The 21573-nt window shown below is 40.9% G+C and overlaps 1 protein-coding gene across 1 annotated transcript; it reads right to left on the reverse strand.

Annotated features, from left to right (window-relative positions):
• SPATA19 (spermatogenesis associated 19) lies at positions 704–7542 on the reverse strand. The gene is given in 7 exon segments (NM_001177920.1): positions 704–870; positions 1932–2007; positions 2268–2345; positions 6324–6415; positions 6591–6683; positions 7161–7217; positions 7383–7542. Coding segments are annotated over 6 exon segments (465 nt in total). The 5' UTR covers positions 7461–7542; the 3' UTR covers positions 704–870; positions 1932–1940.

The following is a 21573-nucleotide window of genomic DNA, read 5'->3' on the forward strand; positions in this document are numbered from 1 at the left end:
GTAATATTTAAGTTACAGGAATACCAATAAAAACAAAAACAGAAAGAACAGAAAAAAATATTTTTAAGTAATAATTCTTGAGAATTTTCTGAAACAAATGACAGACTCCAAACAAATTCAGGAAGCTCAAAACCCCAAGCAGGATAAGCACCAAAACAACTACACCTGAATATACCACATTCAAACTGCAGAAAATCAAAGACAAAAAAAAAGTCAGGGGTGAGGGGACTTTATCCAGAGGGAGAAGCATGATGAAAATTACATCCTTCAGAAATCATAACAGCAAGAAGACAGTAGGGTGAAATATTCCAAGTGCTAAAAGAAGGAAAAAACCCTAGACTTCAGTATCCTTCAAAATTGTCCTTCAAAATGAAGCAGAAATACTTCCTTAAAGGAAACTGTCACCATTAGACCTTCCTTGCAAGAAATGTTAGCAATTCTTTAGAGAGATCCATATTTCTGCTATAGGGCAGAAACATGGATCCGCATAAGGAAAGGAAGTGCACTAGAGAAGGAATGAATAAAGATAAAACAAAATCCTTGAGAGAAACAGCCCAGCCACACTTCCCACAGGAAGTCCTCCTGCCTCAGCCCAGACTAAGTCCAGAAGCCCAGCACAGATAGTGTCCCCAGAGGCAAGCCCATGGGGTGCTTGAGGTCCGAAGAATGAATGAGGGCAAAGCACTCACACCAGAGACCTGGGTGGTGGTTAAATAGTGCGTCTCTTTATCAGCAATTCAGCAAGAAGATTCCAGTGCTGCCACTGTCACAAGGAAGGGTTCACCTGCTGGATTCTCTCTGCTCAGGTGTGGTCACTCCTCAGGTCAAGGGGGGAAATGGACATCCTCTGACACAGGTTGCTCCTTGACCCTGAAGAACATAAACCATCGTGGAAATGTAGGACGGCTGATGGGCAGGACTGGTGATGCCTCCTAAGCTTGCTATTTGTGACATTCACAGAGCAGGATACAAAGAGCAAAAAGACCCACAAGGGATGGGGGTGGGGGTGTCGGGCAGAGCTGGGATGGGAGACTGGCTCTGCAAGTACCTCTGACTCCTCATCCCTACTGTCAGCAAACTACTGACAAAGCTCCTGCCACATGCAACATCTTAAAGTCAGGAAACTGAGGCACCAGGGCATGAAGCCCACACTGGAGCTGGACAGAAGCCAGCATCTGCTCCCCAGGGTGGCTTCATCTCTGATGCACGAACAACAGCACAACCACGTCCTACCCTTCAGTTGTTCATAGTACTTTGTGTAGGAGCTGGCATACAGTAAATGCTTGATAAACGCCAACATATACCTCTGTGGCCCTCCTCTAAGCATGTTGGTAGTCACCCTGTCGACCCCCATGATGGCTAGTGCAGTCTCTGCCATACAGCAGGGGTGCAGTAACCTTTCCTAAATGGATGCCTCCACTAGAGGCATCGCCAGTTATTGGCTGTCACCTTCCAAGGCTGCACAAACAGCCACTACCATGACCACTGGTGCCACAGGCAGGACAAGAGGTCATATAACCCAAAGTGGTCCTAATCAGTGGCAGGGCCAAAATCTGTGCACCCTTGCTCCCCACTCCAGTGCTGTGTGACCTTGTGATTCAAAATAGATTCAGCAGACCAGCAGCAACCATGCCAGGGAGTACTACCAACTCAGAACTATAGGCCCCACTGTGGCCTCAACCACGAGACCCCTGAGACCCCTGGGCCCATGGATAACTGATGGTCTGTGACACCACAGTGAAGTCAAAGACACAAATCTGACCTTGACTCCAAGTCCTTCCTCAAACTTTAGAGATGTGGCAGGAGCCCCAGGCAGCTACCTTCACCCCACCTCCACCCCTCACTGGCCCAGGTGCAGGCCCTCACTGGTTTCCTCAAGCCCCACTCAGCACACCATCTCCCTGCCTGGCCCCTCGCCTGGAGGCGCTCACCTGCTGCTCTCAGCAGTCTTTGCAGGAATTTCTGTCACGAAGCTCCTGAGATGACTCATCTGTAAGATGGCACATGCTACAAGAGGCAGAGGAGAGGAGAGGCAGGGGGTCAGAGCCCTCCCAGAGCAGACCCAGACCACAACATGGGGGAGGGTGGGGTGGCAGCCTGAGCCTGGACCTAGGAGCCGGGTCATAGGAAGAGATGCTCAGCCCAGAAGGGCTTCAGGCTTGGTGAGGCCCAAGGGCTGGAGCTAAGGGAGACCCACAGAGAGAAGCCAATAGCCCCACTCCCCTTCCCCCAATTAGGATACAAATCAATTCATCCCAAACACTTACCTTCGTCTCACTTGCTCTATCCTATCTCGCATGACTTCATTTCTCACCTCGCTCGGCACTTGGAAGATACGGGTGTGGCTGCAAAACACCACCAAACGGTGGGGTTCCAAGTTCCTTCTTTATTAACCAGCTGCCAGGGTTGGAGTCATGTGGATCACAGTTCTGACCATCACCACATACCAGGAATACAAACTGTTCTTTTTACTTACCAAGTGGCCCTGGCCCCCCCAACCCCCAGTGACCCTGGGCAGGTTGCAAATGGTCCTAAGGAGAGTGGAGGAGACAGATTAAGAGCCTTTGCTAGTTACTGGCAAGTCAGAGGTCTTGAGGCCATGAGCATAGCCCATCTGAATTCCTCTCCAGATTCACTACCAGCTCTCTATGATCAGCACTATGCCATATGGTTTAGAGATCTTTCTAGAACATTCTGTCACAAAGAAGCTGCAAGCTCCTCTTTGCTCCTGTTGCTTTTGTTTTATCCTGCTGTTCTGGACTTGCCTTCCTCTCTACAGTCCACTTCATGTCCTTCCCAACTTCATTCCTATTCTGCCTCAAAAACCCTCCACTCCACCTAAAGCAACCTGCCCACTGGACCCCTACACCAGTGCCTACTGGACCCCCTGTTCCTGTGTCTATTGAAAGTGCCTTCTGGATAAGGCCTTGCTCTAGATGCTCTGGGGTGCTCCATATGAACTCAGCATTGAGACTTTTCTGAGAATCTGCAGCTCAGGGGAGATAAACATGCCCAGGAATGTGGCTCCTACAAGGTGGAGCTGGTCAGTGCCCAGAGAGCAAGATAAGAAGGGATAAAGGGGCTGAGGGTAAGAAGGAAGCCTCAGAAAAAGGGCCAGCAGGGCTGGCCAAGTGGCCAGGCTCTTGCCGTCTGTCTGAGGCAACAGGCCCCACTGGGCTCCTGTTTGTCCAGCTCCTGTTCATCCAGCTCCCACTCAGACATGGGTCAGTCCAGGTGAAAATCCTGCTAGAAACTCTTCTGAGCCGAAGCAGCAAAGCCAACTACTTGTGCAGCTTGGTCCCCCACTGTGCCCTCAGGTGCTCCTTGTGGCATCCCAACTTGTCCTTTAATGTCCACATGCCTTCTCTACCCAGTTCACTTTCATCCTTTCATTTATTTATTTATTGTCTTTTTAGGACCACACCAAAGGCATATTGAAGTCCCCAGCCTAGGGGTCGAATCAGAGCTGTAGCTGCTGACCTACACCACAGCCACAGCAACAGCAAGATCCAAGACGCATCTGCAACCTACACCACAGCTCATGGCAATGCCAGATCCTTAATCCACTAAGCAAGGTCAGGGATCAAACCCGCATTCCTTGTAGTCTGGTTCATTACTGCTGAGCCACAAAGGGAACTCCCACTTTCATCCTTTTCTCTCTTCCAGAGGGTCTTGCAAACATCAGGTGGCCAGTACACATCTACCATATAAATGAGTATTCAATGGGGCTCAATAGTGGGATATTGAGCAACCAACCCTGATTGCGTACTGAATGAAACCAATAGGAAGATAGCAAAACAGGTGGATCTTAGGGGGAACCAGCAGAATTCACTGGTTTAAAATATCCATAGAATATCCAGAGTGGAAAACTTATATGTAGATAACCGACTGACTTCTGTACCATGACCCTCATGCTTTAACCTAGGTACACTACACACTAAAGTCTAAAAAATACCGTTTTTATGATTGTTGCTTTGTAGTATAGTCTAAAGTCAGGGAACCTGATTCCTTCAGCTCCATTTTTCTTTTTCAGGATGTCTTTGGCTATTCTGGGTCTGTTGTGCTTCCAAACAAACTTTAAAATATTTTGCTCAAGTTCTGTGAAAAATGTCCTTGGTAATTTGACAGGGATTGCATTGAATCTGTATATTGCCTTAGGTAGTATAGTCATTTTGTTAATATTAACTCTTCCAATCCACAAGCATGGTATATCTTTCCATCTATTTGTGTCATCTTTAATTTCCTTCATCAGTGTCTTATAGTTTTCAGAGTACAGCACTCATTATTAGAGAAATGCAAATCAAAACCATGATGAGGTACCACATTACACCAGCCAGAATGGCCATCATCCAAAAGTCTACAAACAAGAAGTGCTGGAGAGGGTGTGGAGAAAAAGGAATCCTAGTACACTGTTGGTGGGATTGTACATTGGTGCAACCACTGTGAAAAACAGTATGGAGATTCCTCAGGAGACTAAAAATAGAACTACCATTTGATCCAGCAATCCCACTCCTGGGCATCTATCCAGAGAAAAACATGACTCGCAAAGACACATGTACTCCAATGTTCATTGCAGCACTCTTTTCAATAGCCAAGACGTGGAAATAACCTAAACGTCCATCGACAGAGGAGTGGATCAAGACAATGTGGTACATATACACAATGGAATATTACTCAGCCATTAAAAAAAACGAAATACCAGCATTTTTAGCAACATGGATGGACCTAGAAACTATCATGCTAAGTGAAGTCAGCCATACAATGAGACACCAACATCAAATGCTCTCACTGACATGTGGAATCTGAAAAAAGGATAGACTGAACTTCTTTGCAGAACCGATGCTGACTCAGAGACATTGAAAAACTATGGTCTCCGGAGGAGACAGTTGGGGGTGGGGGGATGTGCATGGGCTGTGGGATGGAAATCCTGTGAAATCAGATTGTTATGATCATTATACAACTACAGATGTGATAAATTCATTTGAGTAATAAAAAAATAATAATTTTTTAAACCATAAAAAAATAAATAAAAAATACCACAGAATGATGTTCATATCATCCAAACCAAGGAACCGCAACATCTGGACTTGGCAGCACAGCCAGGTCAGGCACAGACAAGCCTCCCACGTGCAGAGCAGTGGCTCAGGGAGAGTCACCAATATTTTTGATTTGGGGGACCTTGGAAGGTTTCCCATGCAAAAAAAAAAAACTTCTCCCAGGGAGGTCTCAAATTCCACCATTTCTCTTAAGCAATTCCTGAGTATCTGAATCCTCTTTTAAAATGCTAATGCCTTTGGAATGGATTAGCAATGAGATCCTGCTGTGTAGCACTGTGAAATATGTCTAGTCACTTATGATGGAGCATGATAATGTGCAAAAATAGAATGTGTACATGTATGTGTTAACTGGGTCACCATGCTGAAAAAAAAAGTTGTATTGGGGAAAAAACAATTGATTACAATTAAGACTACTTGATAAAAATAAAATAAAAATAAATTTTAAAAAATGCTAATGCCACTGGAAGGGGTAAACACAGGAAACTGTACATCCTGAAGCAAAAACACATTTCTTGAGAAATGGAGCTTCCTTGATGGGAGAGAGCAAAGCTGGCTGTGGGGACAAGAGCATGGACAGGAAGACAGTGCAGGTGAGAGGGGTTCCTCCACAGGTAGGGAAGCCCAGTGGAATCCCTCAATAATTCTACTGGGAAAAGAGACCCAAGTGAACACATCCCAGAAGGAAACAGGGGAGCCTGTGCCAGAGTACTGAGCCGGGTCCAGGCCCAGCTCCACTGCTTAGAGTCTTAGCCCTGGGAAGCCAGGAAAGGCAGGTGTGGGTCTGAGCTGGCAGGCAGTGGGAGGCTGTCAAAGCACTGGCCTATGCAACACAGAAGTCTAGCATAGGGCACTGAGAAACCTCATCTCACCTCAGTGGAAGTTGAGGGCTTTGGATTTTTGCATTTTAAGAGCTTATTTTCTTTTAGCTCTTTAAAGTGCAGCCACTTCTGAACAAATCAAGTGCAAAAATAAGAGAAGTCTGAAATTTATTCAGAAGCATTTAAGAAATGGTAAGCAAGCCCAGTTTTGCAACCCCTCCAGTCATTTTAAAATTTAGGAATGAGCTGGGCTTTCAAGATAGTGAAAATATTCTCTTAAGTCCCCAAAGTAAGGCTCAAAAAATTCTCAGCCAAAGGAGCTGACACCTCTAGAGAAGGAGCTGGTCATGGGTTTCTGCTGGCCAGGAATCCCAAAGAGAGCGAGTGGCTTGTGCCATCTCTATTTCCCCCTTCCCACAGCTTGGGTCTGGTCAATGAGATGCTTTACCTCCATCTTATGAACTGGATTCTTGTTCTTTCTTCCAGGACCTCTTGACTCTGGTTTGTTAACAAACCAGACTTTGAGAGGCGGTGCTTCACCTAGAACATCCGGGTGGGGTCCAACGGTTACTGCTCAGTATGGATTCCACGGCCAGGCTGGAGCTCAGCCCAGACAATCTCCACCCATCTGCACAGGACCCTCTTCAGTAGGATCCCACCTGCTCCTGCCCCTCCCCCTACTCCCCCTGGATGACCCTGTCTAAGGCTCCATTACCACATCTCTGGTCACATGTACATCTTGGCCATGTGTGGGAGGACAGCTGGCAGACATCTTCTCCTTTATGTCCTGGGAAGCCTCTTCTTCAGTCTGAAAGGTAATTTCCCTCGGAAAGTGTTACTCTATCTGGCCCCAATTCTCCCTCCTCTTCCTGTTTCTTCTCCCTCACAACACACTTGTGCATGTCCACACATACACACTGTATCACAGTTCCTGCAACAAGCTCGAATGCTGCTGCCTTCCCGTGGAATTCCAGGGAATCACCATGTCATGGTCCCTATCCCAAGGTCCTCCTGAGACACCCGTTGCAGGGGGGCAAGCATCTGAAACCCCCAACCTGTGCTTAAGAAGCAGGGCAGGGCTGGTGGTAATGCCAGCATATCTCTGGCAAGGAGACAGCCTGTGTCCTCCAGGACATTTGGTGGATTAGACACAGCTTTAGGCAGGCTGCTGGGCAATGAACTTGGGTTTCCCAGCTGTGGGGAGAAGGAAGTCCAGCCCCCTGCACCCACTGAGGCCACTCTCTAAAATTTGAGGTACCCTGAGTCACAGAGGAATCTTACTCACCTTTTTCAACCAGTGCTGTACTACAGACACAGCCTCACTCTCCACAACTTCCACATCCTGCAACAAATTGATAAGCTGATGCCCTCACAATACAGAGACCCATACCTTTCCTCCATTCTCATCCAGTCAACACTATAAGATCTTCTCTCTGGAAGTGAAGCTAGGGTTCAGAGGGGAGAAGATGCCTGAGAAACTTCCCACCTATCTACCAGCCCCACTTACTGAACTGACTTTCGGTGGGAAGGGGAACCCAGTATGTTTCCGGGCAAGGATGTACACTATCCATGTTGTAATGATCATCTTTGGATTTATGCCAATCCTCCTTTGTGGCTCCCTCCTTCCATTGAAGCTGCCTCAGAACTCCTCTGGAACAGAGGTCCTTGGAGGGAGGTGGCCACCTGATTGGCCAGCCAATGATGATGTGACAATGACCTCCTTCAATCTCCAGGGTCAGAGTAGAGATGGAAAAGAGAGGTCAGAAAGTGTCCACCTTAGTGATACCACAGGTCAGAAATGAAGAGATAGGGGTAGGAGATCAGGATATGAGGAAGATACAAGGAGGAAGATACCAAAATCACAGACAGAAATTTGGGGTGTGGCTTATGGCTGGCCACACAGTCTTGAGCAGTGCTGAAGCAGAAAGCTTTTGTTAAGTCAAAAGAATAAATTTGTAATAAAATTACCTGGGTCCTCTAGATCATTGCTCAAACCATGCCACAGGCATGTCTTATTCTTACCTATGGGGGAAAAGGAGCTTATCCACCCAAAAAACATCAAAGATGGAAGAGCAAAATTCTCAAAAAGGACATTCTCTTTATTTTAGTGTCTACTTTGTGTAGACAAGTGATTCAAACCATAAAAAATAATCCAAACAATAAGAGGGATAGGGTAAAAATTGAAAGCACCATTTCTTGTGAAAGCTAGTTTCCGATTATTCCAAATCACCCTTGGTGGACTACCCAGGTGGAAGGACAGTAAAGTGAAAATAAAAAGGGGATTATCCTGTGACTTCAGAGTTGGGGGCAAACAACTGACAGGGACTCAAAACAGAACAGCTGCTACTGCCATCTAGAACTTTTACCAGGGAACTGAAATTCAGAATATCCTAAAGCAAACATTTAGCTACTCTCAAAAGTAGTTGTAGCCTAACCCTGAGACTGTAAGAGCTTTGTTAATAAGTGACCTTTAGTGCTCCTGCTCAGCCAGTGGTCAGCATTCAGTGGGCCCTTTCCCCAAGCAAATAACGGTTAGTGACTGAGGGCCCCGCCGCCCCCCTTTCCTCTGTACAAAGGGAGCCTGACTTTATAGATGGAAGCAATATTGTTTTTTGAGACACTAGTCTGCCATCTTCTCCGTCTGCTAGCTTTCTGATTAAAGTCGCTATTCCTTGCCCCAACAACTCATCTCTGAATTTACTGCCCTGTAGTACAGCTAGCAGAGCAAACTTAGGTTTGTTATCAAGACTATTTGGAAAGTCTCAGAAATGAGGGATGTTGTCCTGTCCAACTTATGTGATCTTGACGCAATCTTTAGTCTCTCTAGTCCTAGTTTCTTTGCCTTCAAAATGAATAGAATAGAATAACGTCTCTAGTTTTTTTCTAGCTCTAATAATCTATAAATGTCCTCATTCTCATTCTTCTGAAGAGTCTGGAAACCTTTATCTCACTCTCCCCAACTTCCCTAAAATAGCCATTATGTCTCCTCACTCTCAATGAGTCACCTCAATTTTACATCTTTCTATATTGTCAGAATGCACTAGACTATGAGGAGACAACAAACAAGTCCCCAGATGAAAGAGATTTATTTCTCATTCTCAAAGTACAGTTTCTGGGTAGTTGTGTTCCATGTGGTGACTCAGAGATCCAGAGATGAATGAATCCATCCTCTGGCTCCATGGGGCAGGATGTGACCCATGATTGCCAAAGCAAGGGAAAAGAACACAGAGGAATAAAATCAGCTCTTGTCTGTTTCAGCCCAAAGCCTTCTTCTAAGCTTTTTGGGAAATACTACGCACATGACCCCAAACTAATGCCAATGGAGATGGAAGTTGTGAAAGAGAAGATGAAACTACTTATCAACATCTCTGTTTCTGCCACTATCTCCTACAAACTATGTTTCTATCCTTAGTGATATAATTTTAAATGATTTTTATTTTTTCCATTATAGTTGGTTTACAGTGTTCTGTCAATTTTCTACTGTATTACAAAGTGACCCGGTCACACGTATATTTTGAATACATACATGCATAGCTCAGAAAAAAACTTTAAGCACATACTCACGTGTACGCACATACACACACACATTTATCCACCAACCAAATCAACATATAAAACATTTTCGGTACACCAGCAGGCCCCCGACCCACACAGGGACCTGCATCTTGATGTCTATCCATAAATGTTTTGCCTAGTATCCCACTGTACTACCATAACACAAATTATTTATCAAATGTACAACTGGTGGACATTTGTGTTACATCTAGTTTGATGCTTTTTAAAGTAATGCTGCTATGAATATTCTTATACCTATCTTTTGCTTGACATAAGCACTAAATCTTCTGTACATACCCATAACAAAGAGTAAAGCTGCTTGGTCATAGGCTTTACATATATTTAGTACTAGTGTATAACAAGGAGTATTGCAAGGTGGTTGTACCAACTACTGCTTATAAGTAATGTATGAAAGTAACAGTTACTTCATATTTCTGCCAACACTTGTTACTGTCACTCTTTTAAAGTTTAGACAGATATTTGGAGATATAATGGTAATCAAGAATAATTTAATTTGCACTTAAGTAATAGTGTTAAGCATCTGAGTTACACAGTAACTATTTTTGAGAACTGTCAAAATCTTTTCTAAGCAGCAACATAATTTCACACTCTCACCATAAATACATAAGAGTTCCAAATTCTCGTCTATTTGCCAACACTGTTACTACCTGTCACTCTGACATTAGCCATTCTAGTGACTATTAAATGGTATTTCATTGTGGTTTTGATTTGTATCTCCCTAATGATCAATGATGCCAGGCATCTCTCATGTGCTTATTGGTCATTTGTAGATCTTCTCTGGAAAAATGTATATTCAAATCCTTTATCATTTTATAATTGACTTATTTTTTATTGTTGAGTTGTAAGAGTTCCTTATATAGTCTGCGTAAGTGTCTATCAAACATATGCTTATCAAATATTTCTCCCATTCCATGTGTTGTCTTTTCATTTTCTTGATGATATCATTTGAAGAACAAATTTGATGGGTAAAGTCATCATTTATCACACAAAATGATGAGCTGGACATTTTTTTTTGGTCTTTTTTTTTTTTTTTTTTGTCTTTTTAGGGCCACACCTGCAACATATGGAGGCTCCCAGGCTAGGGGGCAAATCAGAGCTGTAGCCTCCAGCCTATGCCAGAACCACAGCAACACCAGATCTGAGCCGCATCTGCAACCTAAACCACAGCTCACAGCAACAATGAATCCTTAACCCACTGAGCAAGGCCAGGGATTGAACCTGCAACCTTGTGGTTCCTAGTCAGATTCGTTTCCACTGCACCACAACAGGACTCCTGAGCTGGAATTTTGATGAGGTCTAATTTATCTATTTTTGTTTCTGTTGCTTATGCTTTTGGTGCCATACCTAAGGAACTTCTGCTTAGCCCATGGTCATAAAAATGTACTTTGTTTCTTCTCAGAGTTTTATAGTTATAGCTTTTACATTTATGTCTATGACCTATTTTTATTTATATATGGTGTGACTGGGGGGGGGGGTCCAACCTCGTTCCTTTGCATATGGAAACCACTTGTCCCAGCCCCATTTGTTAAAAAGAATTACCTCCTTTGTGGAACTGTCTTGGTACCCTTGTCAAAAATTAATTAACTCTTAGAGTTCATTTCTGGATTGTCATTTTCTTTCCACTGATATATGTATCTATCCTTATGCCACTGCCACACTGTCATGAATACTGTAGCTTTCTAGCATGTTTTGGCATTAGGAAGTGTGAGTCTCCAAGTCTGGTGTTTTTTTTTGGGGGGGGGGCCACACCTGTAGCATATGGAAGTTCCCCAGTTCAGGAATCAAACCTGCACCACAGTAGTGACCAGAGCCGCTGCAGTGACAGCGGGAGATCTTTAACCTGTTGTGCCACAAGAGAACTCCAGTTCTTATTTTGTAAGATTGCTTGGGCTATTGTAGGTTACTCCCATTTCCATATGAATTTTAGGATCACCTTGTCAAGATCTGCAAAAAGAAAAAAACAGTCTGCTGGCATTCTGACAGGGATTGCACTGAATTTGTTGGTTCATTGGAGAGTATTGCCATCTTCACAACAAGTCTTCCATTCCAATAATATGGAGTATTTTTTATTTATTTATATCTTTAATTTCTTTCAAATAAGTTTTGTAGTTTTCAATGTAAAAATCTTGCACTTCATTTACTAAGTTTATTCCTAAGCATTTTATTTTTTGATGCTATTGTAAACAGAATTCTTTAATTTCATTTTTGAATTTGTCATTACTAGTGTATAGAAATGTAACGGATTTTTTAATATTAATCTTGTACTTATAACTTTGCTGAAATCATTGTTTGTAATAGGAGTTTTTTTGGCTTTTTTAGGGTCGCACCTGTGGCATATGGAGATTCCCAGGCTAGGGGTTTAATCAGATCTGTAGCAGATGGCCTATGCCACAGCCACAGCAATGCAAGATCTGAGCCACATCTGCAACTTACACCACAGCTCACAGCAATGCCAGATCCTTAACCCACTGAGTGAAGCCAGGAATCGAACCCACAACCTCATGGTTCCCAGTTAGACTCATTTCCTCTGTGCCACGACAGGAACTCCTGTTTGTAATACTTTTTAGTACCTTTCTTAGAATTTTCTATGTACAAGATCAAGTCTTCCGCAAGTAGAGATAATTTTCCTTCCTTTTCAACCTGGATGTCTTTTCTTTCTTTTTCTTGCATAATTGCCCTGGCTATACACTGTTAAATTGAACTGGAGAGAGCAGATATTATTTTCTTGCCCCTGATTTTAAGAGAAAACCAATGTCTTTGATTACGGTGCTAAATGAGGGATTTTTATTTTTATTTCTTTTATTTTCTTATTTTTTAATCTTTTTATTACTCAAATGAATTTATCACATCTGTAGTTGTATAATGATCATCACAATCCAATTTCATAGGATTTCCATCCCACAACCCAAGCACATCCCCCCACCCTCCCAAGTGTCTCCTCCGGAGACCATAACTTTTTAATAGCCAAAAACTTCACTAACATGGGAAAGGAACCAAACAAAGAAAAATCAACTCAAATCCAACACTAAAGACAGTAATCAAACCAGAAGAGGAGAGAACAAGACAAGAAGGGAAGAAAAAAGAGCAACAAAAACAAATCCAGAGCAATTAATAAAATGGCAATAAGAACATACATATCAATAATTACCTTAAATGTTAATGGACTAAACGCCCCAACCAAGAGACACAGACTGGCTGAATGGATAAAAAAAAGACCCATATATATGCTGTCTTCAAGAGACCCACTTCACTTCTAGGGACACACACAAATTGAAAGTGAGACGATGGAAGAAAATATTCCATGCAAACAGGGATCAAAAGAAAGCTGGAGTAGCAATACTCATAACAGACAAAATAGACTTTAAAATGAAGAATATTTTAAGGGACAAGGAAGATCACTACATAATGATCAAAGGATCAATCCAAGAAGAAGATATAACAATTTTAAATATCTACACACCCAACATAGGTTCACCACAATATATAAGGCAACTGCTAACAACCTTAAAAGAAGAAATCAACAACAATAAATCATAGTGGGGGACTTTAACACCCCACTTACAGCAATGGACAGATCACCCAGACCGAAAATCAATAAGGAAACAGAGGCCCTGAATGAAGCATTAGACCACATGGACCTAATAGATATTTATAGGACATTTCATCCAAAAGCAACAGAATACACACGCTTCTCAAGTGCACATGGAACATTCTCTAAGATTGATCACATCCTGGGCTACAAATCAGACCTCGGTAACTTTAAGAAAATTGAAATCATATCAAGCATCTTTTCCAACCACAACACTATATGACTGGAAATCAACAGCAAGAAAAAAAAATGCAAAAAACACAAACACGTGGAGACTCAACAACATGCTACTCAACGACCAATGGATCACTGAATAAATCAAAGAGGAAATTAAAAAATACCTAGAAGCAAATGACAACAATGATACGACAGTCCAAAACCTATGGGATGCAGCAAATGCCGTTCTAAGAGGAAAGTTTACAGCAATACAAGTCCACCTCAGGAAACAAGAAAAAGCTCAAATAAACAAGCTAACTTTACATCTAAAGCAGCTCAAGAGAGAAGAAGAGACAAGACCTAAAGTTAGTAGAAGGAAAGAAATCATAAAGATCAGAGCAGAAATCAATGAAATAGAAATGAAGAAAACCATAGAAAAGATCAATGAAACGAAAAGCTGGTTCTTTGAAAAGATCAACGAAATTGATAATCCCTTAGCCAGATTTATCAAGAAAAAAAGAGAGAAGACTCAAATCAATAAAATTAGAAATGAAAAAGGAGAAGTAACATCACAGAAATACAAAGGATAAGAGATGACTACATGCAACTATATGCCAATAAAAAGAAACAACCTAGAAGAAATGGACAAATTCTTAGAAAAGTACAATCTTCCAAGACTAAAAACCAAGATGAAATAGAAAAGATGAATGGACCCATCACAAGAACGGAAATTGAAACTGTGATTTAAAAACTTCCAACAGGAGTTCCCGTCGTGGCGCAGTGGTTAACGAATCCGACTAGGAACCATGAGGTTGCGGGTTCGGTCCCTGCCCTTGCTCAGTGGGTTAACGATCCGGCGTTGCCGTGAGCTGTGGTGTAGGTTGCAGACGCGGCTCGGATCCCGCGTTGCTGTGGCTCTGGTGTAGGCCGGTGGCTACAGCTCCGATTCAACCCCTAGCCTGGGAACCTCCATATGCCGCGGAAGCGGCCCAAGAAATAGCAACAATAACAACAACAACAACAACAACAACAACAACAACAAAAAAATAAAAAAACCGCTGTGCTAAAAACTTCCAACAAACAAAAGTCCAGGACCAGATGGCTTCACAGGCGAATTCTATCAAACATTTAGAGAAGAGCTAAAACCTCTCCTTCTGAAACTATTCCAAAGAATTGCAGAGGAAGGGATACCCCCAAACTCATTCTATGAGGCCTGATACCAAAACCAGACAAAGATACCACACAAAAAATAAAACTACAAGTCAATTTCACTGATGAACATTGATGCAAAAATCCTCAACAAAATACTAGCAAACCACATCCAACACTACATTACAAGGATTCTACATCATGATCAGGTGGGATTTATCCCAGGGATGCAAGGATTCTTCAATATCCGCAAACCCATCAGTGTGATAAACCGCATGAACAAACTGAAGAATAAAAACCATATATGATCCTCTCAATAGACACAGAAAAAGCCTTTGACAAAATCTAACACCCACTTCTCATAAAAACCCTTCAGAAAGTGGGCATAACGGGAACCTACCTCAACATGATAAAGGCCGTATATGACAAACCCACAGCTAACATCATTCTCAATGGTGAAAAGCTAAAAGAATTCCAGCTGAGATCAGGAACAAGACAAGGATGTCTGCTCTGGCCACTACTATTCAGCATGGTTTTGGCAGTCCTAGCCACGGCAATCAGAGAAGAAAAAGAAATAAAAGGAATCCAAATTGGAAAGGAAGAAGTAAAACCATCACTCTTTGCAGATGACATGATACTATACCTAGAAAATCCTAAAGATGCTACCAGAAAACTGTTAGAGCTCATCAGTGAATTTGGCAATGTTGCAGGAGACAAAATTAATACGCAGAAATCAATGGCATTTCTATACACTAACAACAAAAATCAGAAAGAGAAATTATGGAAACAGTCCCATTTACCATCACATCCAAAAGAATAAAATACCTAGGAGTAAACCTACCTAAAGAGACAAAAGACCCTGTACTCTGAAAACTATAAGACACTGATGAAAGAAACCAAAGACGACACAAGTAGATGGAAAGACATACCATGCTCGTGGATTGGAAGAGTCAATATTATCAAAATGACTATACTACCCAAGGCAATCTATTCAATGCAATCCCTATCAAATCACCAAGGACACTTTTCACAGAACTTGAACAAAATATTTTAAGGTTTGTTTTGAAGCACAAAAGACCCAGAAGAGCCAAAGCCATCCTGAGAAAGAAAAATGGAGCTGGAGAAATCAGGCTCCCTGACTTCAGACTATACTGCAAAGCAACAATCATCAAAACCATATGGTACTGGCACAAAGACAGAAATACAGATCAGTGGAAGAGGACAGAAAGCCCAGAATTAAACCCAAGCACCTACAGCCAACTAATTTATGACAGAGGAGACAAGACTATACAATGGAGAAAAGACAGCTTGTTCAATAAGTGGTGCTAGGAAAACTGGACAGCTACATGCAAATGAATGACATTAGAACACTCCCTAACACCATACACAAAAATAAACTCCAAATGGATTAATGACCTAAACATAAGACTGGATACTATAAAATTCTTAGAGGAAAACAGGACAAACACTCTATTGACATAAACCACAACAGTATCTTCTCAGATCCACTTCCTAGAGTAATGACAATAAAAACAAAAATAAACAAATGTGACTTAATTAAACTTAAAAGTTTCTGCACAGCAATGAATGCCCTAAACAAAACAAAAAGACAACCCACATAATAGGAAAAAATATTTGCAAATGAAGCAACTGACAAGGGATTAATCTCCAAAATTTATAAACACCTTCCGCAGCTCCATACCAAAACATCAAACAGCCCCATCCAAAAATGGGCAGAAGATCTAAACAGACAGTCCTCCAAAGAAGACATATGGATGGCGAAAAAACACATGAAAAGATGTTCAACATCACTCATGATTAGAGAAATGCAAATCAATACCACTGTGAGGTACCACGTTACACCAGCCAGAATGGCCGTCATCAAAAAGTCTACAAACAAGAAGTGCTGGAGAGGGTGTGGAGAAAAAGGAACCCTAGTACACTGTTGGTGGGATTGTACATTGGTGCAACCACTGTGGAAAACAGTATGGAGATTCCTCAGAAGACTAAAAATAGAATTACCATTTGATCCAGCAATCCCACTCCTGGGCATCTATCCAGAAAAAACTATGACTTGAAAAGATACATGTACTCCAATGATCACTGCATCACTATATACAATAGCCAAGACATAGAAACAACCTAAGTGTCTATCAACAGAGGAGTGTATAAAGAAGTGTGGTGCGGAGTTCCTGTCGTGGCGCAGTGGTTAACGAATCCGACTAGGAACCATGAGGTTGCGGGTTCGGTCCCTGCCCTTGCTTAGTGGGTTAACGATCCGGCGTTGCCGTGAGCTGTGGTGTAGGTTGCAGACGCGGCTCGGATCCCGCGTTGCTGTGGCTCTGGCGTAGGCCGGTGGCTACAGCTCCGATTAGACCCCTAGCCTGGGAACCTCCATATGCCGCGGGAGCGGCCCAAGAAATAGCAACAACAACAACAACAACAACAAAAGACAAAAGACAAAAAAAAAAAAAAAAAAAAAAAAAAAAAAGAAGTGTGGTGCGTATACACAATGGAATATTACTAATCATTAACAGGAAAGAAATACTGGCATTTTTAGCAACATGGATGGACCTAGAAATTATCATGCTAAGTGAAGTTAGTCAGACAGTGAGACACCAACATCATATGCTCTCACTGACTTGTGGAATCTTAAAAAAAGAACACAATGAACTTCTTTGTAGAACAGATACTGACTCATAAGACTTTGAAAAATTTACATTTTCAAAAGGAGATAGGTTGGGGGCTGTGAGGATGGGCTGGGGGTTTGGGATGGAAATGCTATAAAACTGGCTTGTGATTATTGTTGTATACTATAAATGTAATAAAATTCATTGAGTAATAAAAAAGCATAATACATCATGATCACATGTAATTTATCCAAGGGATACAAGGATTTTTCCATATCTGCAGATCAATCAGTGAGATACACACTAACAAACTGAAGAATAAAAAACCACATGATCATCTCAATAGATTCAGGAAAAGGTTTTGATAAAATTCAGCATTCATATATGATTTAAAAAAAACACTCCCCAGAAAGTGTCCAGAGGGACCCCACCTCAACATAATAAAGGCCATATATGATAAACACACATCTAACATCATCCTCAACAGTGAAAAAGGTGAAAGCAGTGCCTCTAAGATCAAGAAACAGATACTTTTTGTAAACATAGTTTTAGAAGTCCTAGTCATGGCAATCAAAGAAGAAAAATAAAAGCAATCGAAACTGGTAAGGAAGAAGTAAAACTACAGTATTTGCAGATGACATAATACCATACATAGAAAATACAAAAGATGCTACCAGAAAACTACACATCAATGAATTTGGTAAAATTCCAGGATACAAAATTAATATGCAGAAATCTGTTACATTTGTATACACTAACAAGAGATCAGAGAGAAATTAGGGAAACAATCCTATCTGCCATAACATCAAAAAGAATAAAACACCTAGGTGTAAACCTACCACAGGAGGCAAAGGACCTATACTCTGTAAACTATAAGATGTTGATTTAAAAAAATCAAAGATGACACAAACAGATAGAAAGATATACCATGTTCTTGGATTGGAGGAATCAATATTGTCAAAATGACTATACTGCCCAAGGCAATTTATAGATTCAGTGAAATTCCTATCAAGTACCAATGGCACTGTTCACAAAACTAGAGCAAAAATTTTTTAAATTTGTATGGAAACACAAAAGACCCCATGTAGCCAAAACTATTTTGAGAAAGAAGAACAGAACTGAAGGAATCACACTCCCTGGCTTCAGACTATACTACAAAGCTACACTCATTGAAACAGTACGGTACTGGCACAAAGACAGACATGTAGATCACTGGAACAGGACAGAAGGCCCTGAACACAGGCACCCACAGTCAATTCATCAACAAGGAAGGCAAGAATATGCAATGGAGAAAATACAGTCTCTCTAATAAGTGATACTAGGTAAATAGAAAAATTACATGTAAAAGAATGAAATCTGAATATTCTCTAACACCATACACAAAAATAATTTCAAAATGAATTAGGAAATCCCTGGGCTTAGTAGGTTAAAGATCCAGCTTTGTCACTACTGTGGCCTGGTTACTGCTGTGGCATGGGTTCAATCCACAGTCTGGGAGCTTCTGCATGCCACAGTGCAGGGGAAAAAACAAACAAACAAACAAACAAAACTCAAAACGGTTTAAAGACCTAAATGTAAAATCAGCTACTATAAAACTCCTAGAGGAAAACATAGGCAGAACACTCTTTGACATAAATCACAGCAGTATCTTTTTGGATCCATCTCCTACAGTAATAGAAATAAAAACAAAAAATAAATAAAATGTGACCTAATTAAACTTAAAAGCTTTTGCACAGCAAAGGAAATCATAAACAAAACAAAAAGATAACCTAGCAAATGGGAGAAAATTTTTACAAATGAAGCAACTGACAAGGGATTATTCTCCAAAATATACAAATGGTGCATACAGCTCAGTATTAAAAAAAGAAACAACCTAACCAAAAACTGGGCAGGTGATCTAAATAGAAATTTCTCCAAAGAAGGCATACAGATGCCCAAAAGGCACATGAAAAGATGCTCAACACATCACTAATTATTAGAGAAATGTAAATCAAAACTACATCAAGGTATCATCTCACACTAGTCAGAAAGGCCATCATCAGAATGTCTACAAATGCTACAGAGGGTATGGAGAAAAAGGAACCCTCCTATATTGTTGGCGGGAATGTACATCAGTGCAGCCACTATGGAAAACTATCTAGAGATTCCTTTAAAAAATAGAGTTTCTCTATGATCCTACAATCTCACTTCTGGCATACAACCAGAAAAGATGAAAACTTTTTTTTTTTTTGGAAAAGATACATGCACCTTGATGTTCATAGCAATACTATTTACAGTAGCCAAGACATGGAAGCAACTTAAATGTCTATCAACAGATGAATGTATAAAGATGTGCTGTGTGTGTACATATACCATGGAACGTTACTCAGCCATAAAAAAGAATGATGTAATGTCATTTGCAGCAACACAGATGGACATAGAGATTATCACACTAAGCAAGACAAAGACACATATCACATGGCATTGCTTATATATGTAATCTTTAAAAAAATGATACAAAGGAACTTATGTACAAAATAGAAATAGAGATAAAACTGTGGCCCACTGGATCCTTGGGGCAGAGCTTCCTTGCCTGCCCACTTGTATCTCTCACAAGTGTCCTATCCTAAGAAATCTGTTTCTTGCCTAAAACAAAACAAAACAAAAACAGAAATAGAAACACAGACACAGAAAACCAAATTATGGTTACCAAAGAGGAAAAATTAGGAGTTTGGGATTAATATTACACACTACTATATATAAAATAGATAACCAACAAAGACCTACTGCATAGCACAAGGAACTATACTCAGTATTTTATAATAACCTATAAGGGATAAAAATACACCTATTCTATATACATAATTGAATCACTTTGCTATACACCTAAAACTAACACAACACTGTAAATAAACTATACCTCAACTTAAAAATATGAACAGTGAAATAAAGTGATTCACGTACTAAGTCCTATCTACGGATGGAAGGCTCAGCCAGTTCTTACACAGACCCTCATCCCTGAGGAAGCCATTCCACAGTTTTCTACCTTGGGCAAGACCACTTAAGTAAACTTGACTCCACATTTGAGAACAATTTCCTTAATTATCACTGAGCCTCTCTATCAACCACAAAAATGGGTACATGTTACTTCAAGATGACTTTTTTAATGTGTTTATTAAATAAAATCTAGTTTTGTTTCTATCAAAAAAAATACAAATTTGGAACATACAAATTCTGCCTGAATTTCCAAGCTGCTGACCTGCCCTGCAGATTTTGTATTTGCCAACTTCTACAATCACGGTCAATTCCTTAAAATAAATCCCATAGATAGACAGGTAGATAGACATATAAAGATGATATTATCTTATTATGTTTCTCTAGAGAAGACATAATACAGACTTTAGCACCAAGAATAGTTCTAGAAGAACAGAATCTTAAGGACATTTTCTGAATTGGCTCTGGGGTTTCTTTCTACAGTAGTAAAGAGAGAGAAATAATAGTTCATGGCAAGCTGTGGTAACAGAGTTAGATAAAATACAACCATTACAATGGTCCTAATCAAATACTTCTAAGAGCCAAGGTCCTAGGTGACTTTACATTTGATAACTTAGAACATTTTTATCAAACTGACAAGTATAAATAAGTTTTGCTGGCTGCTCCTAATTACAGAAGAAAAAGTGGGGAAAGAAAAGGAAAAGCTTAGGCATTCAGATTCCCAGTTTAAGCACTGCATAAATGACCTGACAGTTTCTATGGTTGCCCTGCCTGAAAGAAAACTATCTCTTGTCACAATGCTGAGACCACCTTAAGCCAAACCCAGTAACTCACCTTGCAAGCGGATAAATTACAACACACGTTGAATTTCCAGCGTCGAAAAGTGCCAGCTGGTAATGTGAATGTATTGATTAAGAATCTAGACAGTTATGATGGAGGATAATGTGAGAAAAAAAATGTATAAATGTATGTGTGACTTTGCTGTACAGTAGAAAACTGACAGAACACCGTAAACCAGCTATAATGGAAAAAATAAAAATAATTTTTTTAAAAAAGAGAGAGAAGTAATGTGATCTTGAAATTGGATTGGGGACACATGGGAAGATTCTGATGAAGCCAGGGACCCTGAACCCTCAAATTCTGCTGAGTCTTCTTTGCCAGCAGAAGAAGTCCTTCTCCCCAGTCTGAAGATTAATCCCACTTTACCTGAGGAAAGCATAATGGCCTGCCTCAAGGACCTATACGAGGGACCTATCCTTGTTACCTCTTTGGCTTCTTACATCTATAACTGCACTCACGTCACAGCAGTCCTTAACAGGTGAGGGACAAAGTGTGTCCCATGAGGAATTGTACTACATTCCAAAAGAAGAACATGATTTTCCCAACTTTTAACATTCGTAAATTTGGGGAGTGTATACGGGTGAATCTTATGGTATAAGATAATGGTGGAAGGAACGTAAAGTCAGATCTGGACTAATTTATTGATAAAGGTCCCCTGAAAAGATTCTCATTTAATATTACAGCTTGAGTAACTAGAAAAGGTTCTAACAGTTTGGTTGTCGACTCAAACAAGGACCAGAAGGCGACCTACACTCAATGAATTTGAAATGCCAAAACTGCCTCAG

This window comes from Sus scrofa, chromosome 9 (assembly GCF_000003025.6).
Source record: "Sus scrofa isolate TJ Tabasco breed Duroc chromosome 9, Sscrofa11.1, whole genome shotgun sequence".
NCBI classification, from domain to species: Eukaryota; Metazoa; Chordata; class Mammalia; order Artiodactyla; family Suidae; genus Sus; species Sus scrofa.